The 17,111-nt window shown below is 45.8% G+C and overlaps 1 protein-coding gene across 1 annotated transcript in view; it reads right to left on the reverse strand.

Moving 5' to 3' along the window:
* Nucleotides 1-17,111, reverse strand: part of LOC148479021 (E3 ubiquitin-protein ligase PHF7-like) — a 46,420-nt gene that overhangs the window by 14,896 nt on the left and 14,413 nt on the right. The window contains exons 2-10 of the mRNA XM_088455105.1: nt 8,809-8,870; nt 7,571-7,668; nt 6,206-6,307; nt 4,744-4,868; nt 4,353-4,512; nt 4,119-4,225; nt 1,983-2,099; nt 654-790; nt 251-384 (exon numbers count right to left, since the gene is read on the reverse strand). Coding sequence (XP_088311231.1) covers nt 251-384; nt 654-790; nt 1,983-2,099; nt 4,119-4,225; nt 4,353-4,512; nt 4,744-4,868; nt 6,206-6,307; nt 7,571-7,668; nt 8,809-8,870 — 1,042 coding nt within the window. The remainder of the gene's footprint in view (nt 1-250; nt 385-653; nt 791-1,982; nt 2,100-4,118; nt 4,226-4,352; nt 4,513-4,743; nt 4,869-6,205; nt 6,308-7,570; nt 7,669-8,808; nt 8,871-17,111) is intronic.

The following is a 17,111-nucleotide window of genomic DNA, read 5'->3' on the forward strand; positions in this document are numbered from 1 at the left end:
TTTCTCTTTACTTGGTTTGGAAAGCAAAAGTTATTTAATTGCTCTAATTCCACTGATGTGTATATGGGGACAAGAGTGAGAGACACTGCACGAATCCACACAGTTCTCTGTTCCTGCAGGATGTGTATGACAGGTAGGGAGCAGATCATGGGGCATTTTGTCTCCACTTGGGCCCCCAGGTTCTGGGTTTAGCACCCTACAATAGTGATTTTCTGGTCCTCCTGGATGTTATCATTTTGTAACCCCTCACCCGGGCGCAAGTCTCTCTTGGTGTTACTGAAAGATGCCCCCTCGTCCGGGCGCAGGTCTCTACTGGCATTACTGCAGGCTGAGGATGTGCTCTGCTCGTTGATGCTATTACCACAGATGCCTCTGCCATTGACTCTGCAATCAGAAAGAGATCCAACATTATTAGTGATATGTTTATGTGGATGGACGTACTCTGTGTCCTACAAGTTGCAGGTTGGCTAAGGCTACTGTAACATGAAAAGGGCCACACATCAATTACACTACAGCGCCAATAACCCAAGATTGGTAACTTAATGATAGTTTTCACTAATGTCTCACTCTACCACGTAAGTGAAATATAAGTTATGATGTTAGATACCATACTACCTAGTAATACGTGACAAATGACAGGAGAAAGTACTTACCATCAACATCCTCCGGCTTCTCCAGAATGGAGGCACACTCTGCACAGGTCCATGTGCTCTCAGCAGATCTCAGGGCTGAGCAGGCGAGGTGGGTTCCCGCTGACCCACAGCAGTGACATCGAATTATACACCATTCACTGAGAGAGGAGACACAGAGGATAAATCTACAGCTGGAGCTATAAATCTCATCGATGGAACACTTCGCTACGGGGAGAACTAGCCCCTAAGATACAAAATGTTTTATTGTATTCTAGAGAGGATTAAACAATTTGGCAGCTTATAAGAATGTATACATTTCAGCAATTCTACAGCAAACATTTCCCAATTTGTAGGGGAGTTATATTATACAGTTGTGTCCAAATATATCTAGCCTCCTTGCGTGCCCCTCTTGTCGCGCCATGACACGACTTTGTAGTGTTGAGTGTATTTTCATACGATTTTTTTTACCTTCAAATGCATTTTAATCAAACAGTGATGTGAATAGGACACACAACCAGCTTCTGCTGATTAAAATGATATGCAGCATGCCTATATCCTGTGTGTGACTGCGGGTGTATCTGCATGCGAAATGCTACGTTACAGTGTCAGTGGCTGCGACACTGTAATGGCTGGTACGCCACCCACACAATGGTTGATATGCCACCCGGCACAATGGTTGATACGCCACCCGGCACAATGGATAAAACGCCACCCTGCTCCCCTCATTGTTTAATATTGTGGGTATTGGATATCATAATGTGTCTCTGGTGCCAAATAGAAGAGCAGCCGAGAAGAGAAGCCTCTGAGCCGCCCAACCAGCACAGTGAAGCATGAGAAAGAGAAGAACAGAATTATAGGGCAGAGGAAGAACATAGAGGCGGAGGAGCAGGTAAGTGTGGTGTGAAACCAATAACAAAATGGGCAGCGCTGTCAAGAAAACCTAAGGTACCGGGAACTCTCTGATAAAGATTCCAATAATACAATTTATTGAATACACAATAGATTCACAACACATATAAAATATGGGATACGTTCAGTATCCCGGCGCATCCTGTACCCATCCTATAACATATATAATAACAGAAAAATGATTATAGTAGCCAGGTTCTTAGTGTCAGCCTCTTAGTAAGCACACAGTAAATGTGAAAGATATCAGCCTCTTAGTAAATACACCGTCACATATATTATGCAAACACCCAGTAGATCCTTAGCTAATAAACGTAGGGACCTATTTATCAAGAGTTTTGGCCGCATTAATCATGTGGAATGAGCAGGGGAATCTTCCCAGGGGCTGCTGCTGGGCCATAGCACACTGGCAGCACTTAATTAATAAAGTGTAAAAAGTTTTACCTGCCGCTCTTGCTGTGAGTTCTTCCACGTTCGCAGCAGCAGGGATCCGCGTCACACTTTTGGTGGACCTGCAGCAGTTCTCCGAAGGCGTTGTTCTCCAGTTCCCAGGATGCATCTCTGAAAGGTTAATGTGAGTTAATATTGCTGATGCAATTAATCAATGTGACATTACAGCTTTATTCTGTCTGTTTCATCTAGTCCAGCGTTTCCCAAACTGTGTACCATGGCACCCTGATGAGACGCTGTGAACTTACAGGAGTGCTGCGCAGGCCCGGGCCCAGGCGTTTTTTTTGTTTTTTTTTAAAGATTTTTTTTTGATCAGGCTGTAGGGAAAACAGTGAGTTCTCCCCAGCCAGTCTCTGGGACCATGCAGTACTCCTGATTGTGGGAGAACCGCATTAGGGAAGGGCCAGATTTTGGTGGGAGATACAAAGCAGCAGTTCTGGTCCTTCCTTCCGGCTGCTCTAAGGTGAGGCTCCAGGGTCAGAGGAGCCTGTGCTGAGCCGTGATTGGTGGAGCCCAGCACATGCTTCTCTGACCCCAGCAGAGGGCGCAACTACAGTGGCATGTCCTGGCAGCATGGAGGAAGGAGCTAATGGCTCCACATCAAAGTGAGAGGTACCTCAGTGTGACCCTCCCTGTCTGTATGTAATGTATGTGTCTATGAGTGACACTGCAGGTATGTATGTATGTGTCTATGTGTGACCCTGCAGGTATGTATGTATGTGTCTATGTGTGACCCTGCAGGTATGTATATTTGTGTGTCTATGTGTGACCCTGCAGGTATGTATGTATGTGTCTATATGTGACCCTGCAGTTATGTATGTATGTGTCTATGTGTGACCCTGCAGGTATGTATGTGTCTATGTGTCACCCTGCAGGTATGTATGCATGTGTCTATGTGTGAACCTGCAGGTATGTATGTGTCTATGTGTGACCCTGCAGGTATGTATGTATGTGTCTATTTGTGACCCTGCAGGTATGTTTGTATGTGTCTATGTGTGACCCTGCATGTATGTATGTATGTATGTAGTCTATCTGTATGTCTTATGCACACATAAGAGGTTATTATTGTTATATAACCTCACTTGCTTTTACTAGTATTACATTAGCATCAGAATTTCACAAAAATATTATCATGCAGAAACTGGCATCTGCGTGGGCCTCCCCCAACTAATACAGATGGCAGAAAATACATTATATTTGGACACTGTGCCAGGTCCTTGGTATCCTCCACACATAAATTTGTCTCAGTGTGTCCCGGGCATCAAATCTACAGACCTGGCGAAGGAAACTGGGCCTGGCACTGAGTGTCCAGCACTGTGACTATATAAAAACCTTACGGCCATTGCACACCTGGCTGGCTATCAATTTTGGCTGTAGGAAGAAGCCAGATGACTTTCAGCTATGATAGAAGTGTGCAGGCTGGAGCATAGTGTGTAAGCTTCCAAAGAGAAGGCACTTTGGTAGTTACAATGACGGATGCAACAGACTCGCTGAGTTATAGGATCAGTGTCATTTGGAAAATTGGACAAGATGGTTACGTTTAACAAACTAGCCGCATCTCATAAAGCGTCACTGACATAGACCCATAGTCTTAGTCTTTTGACTGGATTTGGTAATTTGCTGACTAAAGAACTGATAAATCTCTGTAAATTATAATGGGACACATTTTGCTTATAACATTTCATAAGTATGAAACAGAAGGTAAAATAATGGGATGCGAACTTTTGTTTCCTTGTTTAAGCTACACAAATGCACAGCTAATGTCGGCACCAGTTTCGTCTCTGTAATAGGTGTGGGGGGGGGGGGTGCACACTGCTACTGATGCTGTTCGTGCCATTATTCCGCTGATAGCTTTCAAAAAATGCAGCCAGCACCATGTTCCAGAAGCGATCCCCAGAAACATGGCATCTGCACCATATGTATGGATATAACGCCAGATTACTGCGTATGCACATGGGATTCTGGGTAAATTCAAGATTGTTGGTGATGTTCTGTGCATACGCCAGTGCCATTGTTTTTTCAGGGGGAGGGGGCTCACAGAAATCCTCACATGGGCCCCCTCCAGTCTTAAAATGCCTCTGTGATGGAGCTGGATTCTATGTTCTAGATAAAGACAATTGTTACATATACCTGTGGGGAATGTAAATTCCCATTCGCAGCATCTCCTGCTGGAAACTCGCCATGTTCTGGCATATGGGGCACTTCAGGAAATACTTCCCTGCATTTAATGCCTGCATCTGTAATGTAAGAAGTTCAGATGAAATACCAAATATATATATTTATATATCTACAGTCATAAAGCAAACGTTGGCCTCCTCCCAGTGACTCCGATAGTGAGGAGTAAATAGTAAAGCCATAGCTCACCTGCAGGCAAGTCCTGTGGAACCAGGTGTTTTTGCAGCAGGGGCTCTTAATCACATCAAATGCAGGGGCGGGGGTCAGCTCCTCCAGGCATATGGTACATGCACTTACTCCGTCCTGTACCGCAGCCTTCTGAACAGGCCGATGCCTTGAGCAAAATGATCTGCAGGGAAATAAATATTACAGAATAAATTGTGAGTTCAAACAAAAAACCCCACTGTAACGGAACATACATACACAGCACGATCGCACGCCAAGACATAGTTGACGTGCTAATGCCTTGCCGTGCGATCGCCTGCCTTGTCACATTTGCATACGCCGGCTGCGTGCGAACGAATCTAGCAAGTGAGTCTGAATCGAGCCCTGTATACCTAGAAGCAAATGGATTACTCACGGAAACTCCTTGAAGTACTGGAATATAAATTCCTTTTCCTGGCCACAGGGGAAGTGCACGATCTCAGTGCAGCCCTTGCTGCTGCAGTGTACGGAGGCACCCATCCTCTTGCACACCGTGCAGGTCTGCAAAATGTGATTAACTAATTACAATACTGAGCAAAACAGGTTCCCCACTATAAATAACCTTTGTTCTAGACTCCTTTACTTCCTAATATTAGAACAGTCACTGCATATAACACTCAAATATAGCCAGGTCCTCTGCAAGCCACCTTAGTGGGAGAAATAGAAAATAGCTCCTCTAAGGCTTCCAATAAAGCTGCTGCGGCCAATCGGCGATCCTACAGAGAGAGCTATGGCACGTTAATCTTTTTTTTTATTTTAGTGAAGTGCAAGTACATGTCTGAGGTTCCGGTCCTCTGTGCATTCAGGAACCGGCAAGCTGGATCACACATGTGCATTTAGCAGCACACTGGCTTGAGGAAGCAGAAAGATCTGCATTACCACATACTTGCCTACTTTTGAAAAAACATTTCAGGGAGATTGTGAAAGCAGCACCTATGAGCGCAGCGGTAAAGTGGGCGTGTCCTGCTACATCTGAGAGGCGTGTCATAACATTTACTTATATCCACGTGTAAAAGAGCCCCAAAGCAGTTAGTAAGATCTACTTGTTGAGGAAAACACACTGATACTTCTCAGAAAATGCATGTAGCCATAGGGATCATTGTGCCTTATATCCAATGCAGGGAAATGATACTAATGATCCCATTTGAATGTATAGATCTGTTTTTTCTTTTATATAACAGTGTCATAATGGGGGTAAGGTGAAAATGAGGGAGATTGGTAGACTCTTCAGGGAGACAGGGAGATTGCTGCTATTTCAGGGAGTCTCCCTGACAATGAGGGAGAGTGGGCAAGTATGCATTACCACTGACAGGTGGCATCACTCATTTGCCCCCAAAGACTATTTGGGGATTTGCTTTAGACTAGCTACAACACCCACCTCCTCCCCTGTTTCTTTCCACAAGCACCCACTGTCTGCTCTGCATCCAAATACTCACTACAACCATAGTCGGTAAAGCATCAGGACACATGAACAGTAAAAAAAACACAATGGCCAACTGCGCCAATACCTGCAATGCATCCACCTCTGAATTAGGTCTATGCAATAAAACATTTTATATAAATAAGACTCCCCAGATTCTGTCAGCCACCTTGGGAAAACACTTCTGATTGGCTGAGTGGCTTTTGACCTTCCTGGTTCCACAGTCATTCTGCACCATGGCTCCAAGTGGAGCCGTTCTCACTGCAGCATCACAAAGCTGTTTATTTTATTCTCTGTGGATTATCAGGGAATAGAGTAAACTCCCAATTAGGCCCAATATGTGTCATTCAGTTCTCTCGTGACTTCCTTAGTGCCGGTTACATGACATGAGAAAGTATCAGCACGATCAGCTCCTCACCTGCTCTGCCGCCCGGCTGGCTGCCTTCCGCACGTCTGGGTATAGGAAGCCATAGAAGCCTTGCCTGTCACTGCCCCTCTGCAGCACACCGCTGGATAGTAACTGGATAGGAAAGAGGGGAGATGTACTTATGGCTGTCACCACTGCTGCATTATCTATAACAATTAGGAACACTTGTATCTCTAACATATGCTCCAATATAGTTTTATCATGTTTTATGCACTTAGCATGTTAATGAAACTACACAGATAACTACATATCCTTAGGGGAGGGCTCCAATAATATTTAATGCCTAAAGTTAAAAAGTAAAACAAAATGTTTTTTTTACATTTTTCCACCATTTTAATTAACAGAAAATATAAAATATATGGTTTAATTTGGTAGAACAATTTGTTGCTTTTATGTGGGGGGAGCAACCATACTGATCAACCCCCCCTCCCCGTGGCTTTGTGCTAGGCTGAGGGGCTTACAGCGCCATCCTCCCCAGCGTTGGAAAAAAGGGGGATTTTTTAAACCTAATGGGGCATGGCCATGCCTCCCACAATTAGGCTACACCCTTTCCTCTGGGCTCTCTACTCCCCTGCCCAAACCACCCACAAGCTCTCTCTCTGCTTCAAAGGCTCACTGTGACTGGGCTCTTATCGGCACTAGCCTCCCGGGAAGAGGAGATTGATAAATTTGAGTAAACATTTACATCATCACCTTGCAAATATAGGGCCTGATTCAGGATGGATCGCAAGTCTGCAATCGCACGCATCCGGCCTCTGCAAAAATATGCTAATGAATGCATTCGCAATGCGATCGCAGCACTATACTCAGACGCCCACCACTTCAGTAAGCCGCCCACTTCCCAATACTTATATCCGCAATACCTATGGTAGTCTGCAAAAACATCGGTAACATAGAGTAACATCGGACCCAGACACACAGTTGTGGTAGAGCTGACCTGACTCAGAAATTGCTAAACTTCTTGTCAGTATCTAGAGCTCAGGCTGCGTACGCCATCGCAGGGGCTTCATTATGCACTCCCCTGTAACGGCGTTCAAACACACTGGCATGCCTGCTTTCCTTCGACCACCCCCCTCTCTCCACCCCCACCAATAATGGTCACTTCCTGTTAATCATTGTGCGATGGGACTGCGTGCTCATGCACTGTGATGCATACGCATGCGCAGAACGCAAACATCAGCAGGGTGCGTGTGCGTCCGCAGGCTTGCGTTCCAAGCTGAATCAGGCCCATAGGACAAAATGATTGTCACATTTGCATAAATATTGCAGATTGTGATAAATCTGCTCCTTACTGTGTAACAGGCTGATTTCAGCTGCTATAACTGATGCTCATCCATCATTACTTTCCATACTTACCAGGCAGAAGTGGTGGACGTTCAGCTTCTCCTTGGCATTACACAGGAGCTCTCCATACTTGGGCACGTCATTCTCTGCACGACCACAGAAAATGCATGCTGTGGAAGCAAGGCAAGACATTATGTATGGTGTGTTCTTCATACAAAACACAAATCACACATTAAACCAGAACAAGTACATGCAAGATAAGTAAGGGAATGTAGTTGTGAGACAGAGGGTAGAGAGAGTGATGCTCGACCAGATGTGTACCCAGCTTTACTCCAGGGCCTATAGTGGTCCTAGAGAGGTGGTGGAACTCCACGCTAGTCTGACAGGCCAAAACAAGTGTGAAAACTGTTCTTTACACACACACACACACACACACACACACACACACACACACACACACACACACACACACACACACACACACACACACACATTTTTTTTGCACCACCTATTTATTGCCTTCACTTGATTCTTTCCTTACCTACTGTATATGCTGATTTCTCTGAAATAAGGGACCTCTGAAGAATTTGAGCCTCCCTAGGCAGACAGTGTGTGTCTCTCTGTCTGTGGGACTTCTGTGCAGGGACTTGGTGGAGGTGGAACTAGTTTCACCTACCATTAGAGGTAATGGAACTCAGGGCCTGATTCAGAGCCGGATGCTCTGACCAGAGCACTCACTCTGAATCAGGGCCCTCCTCCCTCAACTTGGAGCGGCCTCATGGACGCTCGCATAGCTGTGGGTTACCACCCACAGCTATAGCGAGCGTCCATGATGATGGTCACGATGGTCAAGACCATCGCGACCATCAGGCTTGCGACGAGACCCTGCGGTATGTTCTCGGTGACCGCAAGCCCTGGAGTGATTTTGGCTCTATCAGAGCCAAAATCACTCCCACTGACATCACTACTGATGTCAGTGGGGCCGGACCCACGCCCCCGGCATGCCCACTAAAGGGGGCGTGCTGTCACTCACCATCGACAGCACGCCCCTGTGGTGCGAAACCCATAACGACGGCTTGGCCGTCGTTATTCGGGTCTCACGCATGCGCATGACGGAGCTCCCTCCGTCGTGCGCATGCGCAATTCGGCACCATCGACCCACTTGCGAGCATCCTGCGCTCGCGAGCGGGTCTGAATCAGCCCCTCATTTCCACTCCGTTCCTGCCCACTTTAACCCCTGCTTTACTCTATGTCAAAATTACAGATATATCTTACCGGAGGTTTATAAAGACTTCTGGCTCCTGTCTTACCTGGATCGGCTTCTAGCGATGAGCTTGATGCCGAATCTCTATTCGTCTTCCGCTTTCTCTTACTAAAGATAGAGATGCAAAAACAAAATTGTGAATTATAAGTGCAAATAATAATCCTCTTTTATGTATATGACATATATAATATATTCTGTGAGCTGGGAAAACAAGTCCCTCCCCTGCCCACGGCCCTGCAGCTGAGCCCAATGCCAACCGAGAGACTCTGAGAGGCGTCAGTAAGTGACAAGCATCACCCCGGGCCATCTGCAGTCAGTGCACAGCGTCACCCCATGCTGCCTGCAGTCAGCACACAGCGTCACCCCATGCCGCCTGCAGTCAGTGCACAGCGTCACCCCATGCTGTCTGCAGTCAGTGCACAGCATCACCCCATGCCGTCTGCAGTCAGCGCACACCGTCACCCCATGCCATCTGCATTCAGTGCACAGCATGACCCCATGCCATCTGCAGTCAGCGCACAGCGTCACCCCATGCCATCTGCAGTCAGCACACAGCGTCACCCCATGCCATCTGCAGTCAGTGCACAGTGTCACACCATGCCATCTCCAGTCTGCTCATGTAGAGATGGACTCGCCTTTTCCCCCCAATCCATGCACTATTGTAAGCTGTGCATGCACACCAAAAATCTTATGTATCTACAGCCGTGTCGGCAGAGACACATTTTAGGCTTACTTCCCCTTATGGTAAAGGGGAGGTGTAATGCGACCAAAGTACAGTATGAGCGCCTTCACTTTAAAAATACGCCCCATAATGGGCGGCAGCAGAGTCCAATTGGCTGAATGTATCTTGAGCATGTTTATGCCAATATACAGTAATGTTACTGTTATTATCTATTTACATTATTACAGTGATATTGGTAATGGGTTTGCAGTAATAAGGCATATACTTCTGCAGCTCAGATTACATTAGTGTTCATTCTAGCACATTGTGGTCTGTATCTCAGCAGTGTGTTGCATCAGCTGAGTGTGCTAGAAGCACCAGAGCAGAGAGCGACACCCCAGGCAGGAAAGAGGAACGGCACGGGCTGTGACATATGCAGGGTGCTAGAATGAACACTATTACATTGGCCCCTGAGAACAGAGTGCCTGATTCAGAGCCGCTCGTAAGCGGCCGCTCTTTCACTCCGAGCGATGTTTGCACATCTGCGCATGCGTATGGGTCGTAATGCGCATGCGCCAACCAGTCTGTGCGATCGGAAATCGAGCGCTCGCAAAATAGCGAGTGCCTGCTAATTTGAGTGACAGGATGAGGCGTTTGTGGGTGGTAATAGGGCAAGGTGCTTGAAAACGGGGAGTGGAGATCCGAACGCAGGCGTGCCAAACGGTCAAAACGGGCATTTTAAGGGTGTGCATAATTAACAAAGCAGCGTCATCGACCACGTCACTTGGTTGTCTCTTAGCCTGAACTGTTCGCATGATTGCGGTAGGAAAATCCTACCACAAGCTCTGCGAGCAGTTCAGACGCCTTTCGATGTTCTCGATTAATCAAAAAAATAGCGGAGATGACGTAGGATGCGAGCAGCCAGGGGGCGTCTTTACAAAATAGCGAGCGCATGTTTTGTTCGCTCGCTCAGACATAGAGGCATCAACAGACTGCAAAGAGCGAGCGCTCAATTTAAATAGCCGGCCCCTTTTTCTGAACGAGTGAGCGCAAATAGCGTCCGGCTCTGAATCAGGCCCAGAATTTTGATACAGAATAAAACTGTTCCTAATATTCCAACATGACAATAACAGAACAGAAGAAATTGTTTCCTTGGGTCATTTTGAATTTAGCTTTATAAGCGGATTGGACGGTTTAAAATGAGGAGGATGAGAGCTGGTGCGTTTCCAGTCTTATCTTAGAGACAACTACATTAAAGAAGTTTGTGTAGAGCCAACCTGTGGCTCTACAGCTGTTGTGAAACTACAAGTCCCAGCATGCCCTGGTACAGTTTTAGCATTCCCTAATAGTGAAACTGTGGCCGGGCATGCTGGGACTTGTAGTTTCACAACAGCTGGGGAGCCACAGGTTGTCTAGGCCTGGTGTAGAGGATGAGAATGCTTGTTTAGTACTATTAAAAGAATTCAAGTGGTTTCATATGAAAAAGAAAACCAAAAAAAACCAATTCTATGACATGCTATTATGTAATCGATTGATGTGATATTCTATTTTTTTTAAACAAATTTTGTAATTTTAATTCTCTATGGTGTTTCAATAAAAAAACCTATTACAAAACATAATAATAATAACAATCCCCACAAAAACAAACAGTGAAACATTAACGTATATCGGCTTCTGTTTCAAAGAATTTGAAGCACAATTATAAGTTAATCAATTTTGGAAGCTATCAATGTTTGTGTAATTAGTCACAGTATTGATGTACTTAGAGAAATAAATTAGCTATAATTGGTGTTCCACATAATTGTAAATCTGATCATAAATATTACATTTGTAACAATTAAATCCCTATTTTTAAAAACACAACACAGACAGTCACTTACCTAGACGAGGCCATGACGCCTCACATTTAGTCTTACAGCCTCTCAGATGCTTCTCCAGTAGTAGAATTAGAGAAAAATGCGCTTTATAATAAAAACGATGCAACTTGCTAGGATTCTGTAACTATAATGCAAGTCTCTGCTGAGGGTGAGCCTCACTGGCTGTCCTGTGTTATGACATCACTGGCCACTGTGACATCACTGATTTGCATAACCATGGTAGGTCAGATAGCTGACACAGGGTCTCCATCATACACATGCAGGGGCTCCATCAGAGGCCGGACTGCCTGGGGGCCCGCTGTGGCCAGAAACACTGCATAATTCCTCTGTACTGGGCCCCATATTTCTTTGCGCACATGTACCTGCTGCCCGGATCACTAGTTCTCTCAAACCAAAGAGAGTCATTCTGGGGCAATAGTGAGCTCCTTGTAATAATAAGCAAAGATAAATCAGGGCAAGTCCATGTACTTAAAGTTTTCTTTCTGAAGTTATTACCACTTAGTGTAGCCCCATGTACTCTATTAATGCACATTCACATCATACTCTGCAATAAGCCTGTGTACAAAATTTGCTGACTTCCGAGGGGGAAGACAGGTTGGCTCAGCAGGGGGGAGGGTCCCATGGGAAAACTGGAGCCAGGTCAGTGGTCCAAATTTTTTTTTATTAAGTTTGCAAAGTACAGCAATGAAGTGGCTGCATCTCTTGTGCGACCTAATAGACTGCACCCTGGGCCTGAAGCAGATGCTTGCTTGCTCTGTAGTAGTACAGAATTTGCACCGTAGAGTTAGGTGACGCAGGTTAGCTATGCCGCATATACGCCACACCCCCTGACCTCTCCTCGGTGCTGCTGCTGCTGCTCCATTGGGGCTAGAAGGGAAATATGCTTCTGATGGGAAGCTGAAGTTTGTTTCTATCTGCTCCATGAATAGAACTCCAGTGTGCCCCAGTGTGCCCCATGTCCTTCAGAATGCCCCACACCACACCCACAGCTTTCCAGTGTGCCCTGTGCCCTACACACAACACTGTCCACATGTCACCAACTGCAAACCAGAGGTTCTCACATGCCAGCCCCTGCCCGCTAGCATTTCTATCACATGCCCCCTGAGTGACCAAAGTAGTCTCTGGTTCTGACTTACTTGTCCAGATAAGTTGGATCTCGGGTGGTGCTGCGGGCAGGTGCTGCTGCTACATCTGCTGTGTAACCTCACCGCTATACTGCTGTGGTCCAGACGGACTCTCTGAGGCTGGAGGCTGTATCCATGGTTGAGCATAGGTGGTTAAATTAAATTGACTGAGGTACTAATTAAGTCACCTGTGGTCAAGCATGGATATCCTTAAAACTTGGAGTGTTAAGGTGCCTTGAGGACCGAGTTTGGGAACCTCTGCTGTATGAAATTTAGTCTTAGCTGTGTAGACCAATCAACATTTTAAATTTGTCATACCATTGACAATAGTGCCGTGTATCTGTGGAATGGGTATGAAGTCCCGGCGGCTGAAGCCCGAAGGATGAAAATGCTGATAGAGGTGGCAAGTATGCTAAACCTACCCCTCTCCCCCTCTAACCCTCTCTTAGTGGTCCCTAACCTCCCCACAGGTGGTGCCTAACCCTAACCTCCCCCCTGGGGTGCCTAACCCTAACCCCCCCCTCCCACACCCTAAACCTAACCATTCCAGGGGAATAGCTATCCCTAACCTCCCCCTGGGGGTACCTAAACCTAACACCCCCTCCCCGTAGCCTAACCCTACCCCTCCCCAGGAGGGTGCCCAACCCTAATCTCCTCCTGGGGCCCCTAAAACTAACCCTCACACACTGTGGCTAACAGCTTACCTTCGTTCGGGTACCCGGATGTCGGGAATTCATCGTCGGGCTAAAGATAGGTGTCAGCCTATCTTTAGTCCCGAGCCGGGATTCTGACGGCAAGATTTTGACGGCCGGCTTCCCGGGCGCCGGTAAATTACCTACATTTTGTATCTGTAGCCTAAACAGGATGAACATTTTGTAGTACTGTGATACAGGTTGAGTCTCCCATATCCAAAATGCTTGGGACCAGGGGTATTTTGGATAACGCAATATTTTCCTGTATTTTGGAATAATTGCATATCATAACGAAATATCTTGGGAATGGGACGCCAATATGCACACAGAATGCATTTATGTGTTATATACACCTTATACACACAGCCTGCAGGTAATTTTCTACAATATTTTAAATAATTTTGTGGCTTAAGCAAAGTTTGTGTACAGAAATGAAATTCATTTATGTTTCATATACGCCTTATACACAGAGCCTGAAGGTTATTTTATACAATACTTTTAATAATTTATGCCTTAGACAAAGTTTGTGTACATTGAACCATCAAAAATCAAAGGTTTCATTATCACAGTCATGCCAAAATAATTCCTTATTTTAATATGGGAGACTCAACCTGTAATTGAAAATATAGGGCCCGATGCAAAGTTCACTGCAAATATCCTGTATTTGCTACGGCGTTATGTACACAGAAATAAATGTGTATATTCATCCATATACAGACTTGTATCTGGTGATTCGCCTGCTCCGTAGGCTCGGTTTACTACTCATCATTATCACCAGAGTCTATTTAACACCTAGAAATTTGTGTTTAACTCAAATAAACATATTGCTTCTGCCTAAATGTATTTTATTGTAATAAAAGCAATATACTTTTTTCCAATGGGATTCAGTTAAAATACAGACCGGGGGATGCTAGCGGTCAGAATAGCAGCGCCGGAATCCCGACACCTGTCAGAATCCCAGAGCTGGCATCCCGACTGCTGGAATCCCGAAGGTAAGTACCTGGGTTAGGGTAAGATTAACGTTAGGAATAGGGGTTAGGATTTAGGCACTAGGGGGAGTGTTAGAGTTAGGCACTAAGGGGGGAGGGTTAGCTTTAGGGTGCGGGAAGGGAGAAATTAGGTTTAGGCACATGGGGGGGAGGTTAAGGTTAAGCATCGGGGAGGGAGGCTTAGGGTAGGGAGAAGGGGAGGGTTGGCATACCGACCGACAAAGTGTGGGTATTCTAACCCTGTCGGGATGCCGGTGTCGGAATTCTGACCGCTGGGATCTCAAACACCGGCATCCCGTACCCATTCCCTTCAGCTATCAGGTAATCTTTATTAATGTTTGTAGCTAAACATAACATCTGCTTTCTACAGTCATATTTCACTAGTTTTGACACAATGTTTTGAAAAGTAAAGTTAGCTTGCTGGTTCTGACGTTTATTCCTAGTGTATATGTTGTAGACACTGCGAAACAATCGGTACTGTGACAAAAAAACACTGAAAGGTGGTCAAGGGGAGATCTATATCCCCATATAGACATTAGCTTCTGTAGTTGACACAATCTGATTAGGAGCCCTGATTTCCAAACAACCTGTGAGAGACTGATAAAGGGTGTGTCAGTCTCTGTAGTCAGTCTCTCACTGCCTGGGGAACAGGTAAGAGGCCTGTTGATAGACTCTGTGATTATTGAATGTAAGTGCTGTGCTAAAGACTTCTGTTTTGTGAAAGGGATGTTTTGGCCCTCCATTTCGAGAGACGGAATCATTTTGTTTTGTTAGAGCCAGACAGACAAGATTTACTTTTATGTTTTGTTTATTTTTATGCTGTTAATAAAACTAGCTGCAGTTACCTGTACTGAGGCCCTACTACTTGGCTGCTGCATGACAAGTGTGACGTTTTATCCCAGGAGACGGCACCCTTACCCTGATCTGGCTACAGTACATTTAATCATGTATGGCAGGACTGCCCCAGGTTTCTTATTTTCGGGACAAGATATCTGGCCTCATACACTAGTTAATTTCCTTGGACTTCAATATTGACCCTCTTGTTATGTTACTGTTGCCTGATTCAGAGGTGGACACAGTGTCGTTGTTTGTGCATTTGAGCAATAATTTTCTACTGCACATGCTCGAAAAGTCCTGGAAACCCTACCACTGAGTGTTTGCAGAAACTGCTGTTGCTTGCAGGACGCTTCCATTTGAGCTGGCTGCAGAAAGCCATGAGTGTTCCTGGGAAGTGACTAGGCGGCGGCCTGAAATGAATGCAAAAATCTTCATCTCATGGGCATGTTATGAGAGTGTCACGGATGTGTCAGTGAATGTGGCTGCATTCTCAAACACAGAGCTGTAGACACAGAGGCCATTTTTAGAGAAGGTTCAGTAAGAGACACTGCGCCAGCCAGTATGGCAATGTAAGTATCAATGGTGATTGCAATGGTGCCCAAAAGTAGAGAGTCCATCGGTGGATTTGCACCCTTACCCTGATCTTGCATACATGGTGAAGAATGCGAGTATTGCCTACTATTCTGGAACAGCTGGGAGCCTCCCAAAAATCAGGTGGCGCTCCCAGCAATCCGGAAAAGTGGGCAAGTCTCCCAGATGGCCGCGGGAATGCTCCAGGCATTGGCAGCGGGACTTACCAACCTCTGGCGCCCAGCTTAAACACCGGAATCAAGCCCTAACACTGCAGAGCACTGCCGTGGCCATCATCTTAAATCCGGCCTTGTGTGCTAACACAGCTGCTTTTTCTTGGCTGTGTCTTCTCACCCCCTCTAAAGCCTATTTCATGTTGGCGGACTGGTGAGCAACCCTTCCTCTGCTAGAGACAATAGACCCCTCATTGCTGGTCGGCTAGCCGTCCACACTACTCCATTGATGGTGTACTGTTCTAAAATGACAGCCACCATACTACACCACTGTCTCCCACACTTCTTCAGCTGTAGGGGCCATCAGGTACACTTTTCTACCTCAGACTGTAGAGTGCTTCCCCCCTTTCTTCCTACATGCCATAAATTTCTCTTGGTGTCTTCTAATATTTGCCTCAGCTACTGTTTTCTGTTGTCAGGATTTCTCTAGTTATCATCATGGAGAAGTTTGTAGCCAAACAAACCAGGGGCCTCAAAGGAAATCAGGCTAATAAATGCAAAGACAAATCTGCTTCAAATATTGAGGTGGCTTCTCCTCCTGCATCTAGATCCAGCGGAAGACCGAAGGCTCTTCCGTCCGACTGCTTACATTGGGCCTGATTCATTGCCGATCACAACTGCGGTTACGCACTCAACCAGCCAATTGTTGCATTCTGCGCATGCGTATGCATCACAACGCACGTGCGTGAACCGGCCACTGTGATCGGGACTGCGATCACAGTGACTACACAGACCCATTGCTGAGTGATTGACAGGAAGTGTCGTTTGTGGGAGGTGACGTGGGTGGGATTGGCGAAACGCAGGCGTGCCAGTGCATTTGAACGCCGTTGCAGGGGCGTGCATAAATTATCCAGTGTGATGCCTTACGCAACTTGAGTACTCATTGCGTGTGATGAAGTTAGCAATTCCTGAGTAAGGTCAGAGCTTGTGCAAGTGTGCGTGAGGCTGCGATGGTACTCGATGTTACCGATGGTTTTGCAATCTTGCTAAGGATTACGGATGTGTGCAAGGTAAAGTGGGAATGCTTATGTTGTGCTGCAATGGCATAGCGATCACAATGGATTAGCATACTATCGCAGTGAGACTCCGTGTGTAATCACAGTTGCGATCTGTAATGAATAAGGCCCATTGTGCGAAGCCCTCTCCATCCCTGCATAACACGCACAAAATTACTGAAATTTCTAATTTATTAGATCAAAAATTAGCACCCATTAAAGATTTGGTGGGCTCAGCCTTTACACAACTTAATCAACATAAACGCCATCTAACGGAGGCATAACAGCAAATTTCTAAGGGCTCTATTTATTAACATTATTTTTACTAAAATAAAGTGAAAAAGGGTGTTTTCACACCCTTTTCACATTAT

This window comes from Taudactylus pleione, unplaced genomic scaffold (genome assembly GCF_031769625.1).
Source record: "Taudactylus pleione unplaced genomic scaffold, aTauple2 ptg000642l, whole genome shotgun sequence".
Taxonomy (NCBI): Eukaryota; Metazoa; Chordata; class Amphibia; order Anura; family Myobatrachidae; genus Taudactylus; species Taudactylus pleione.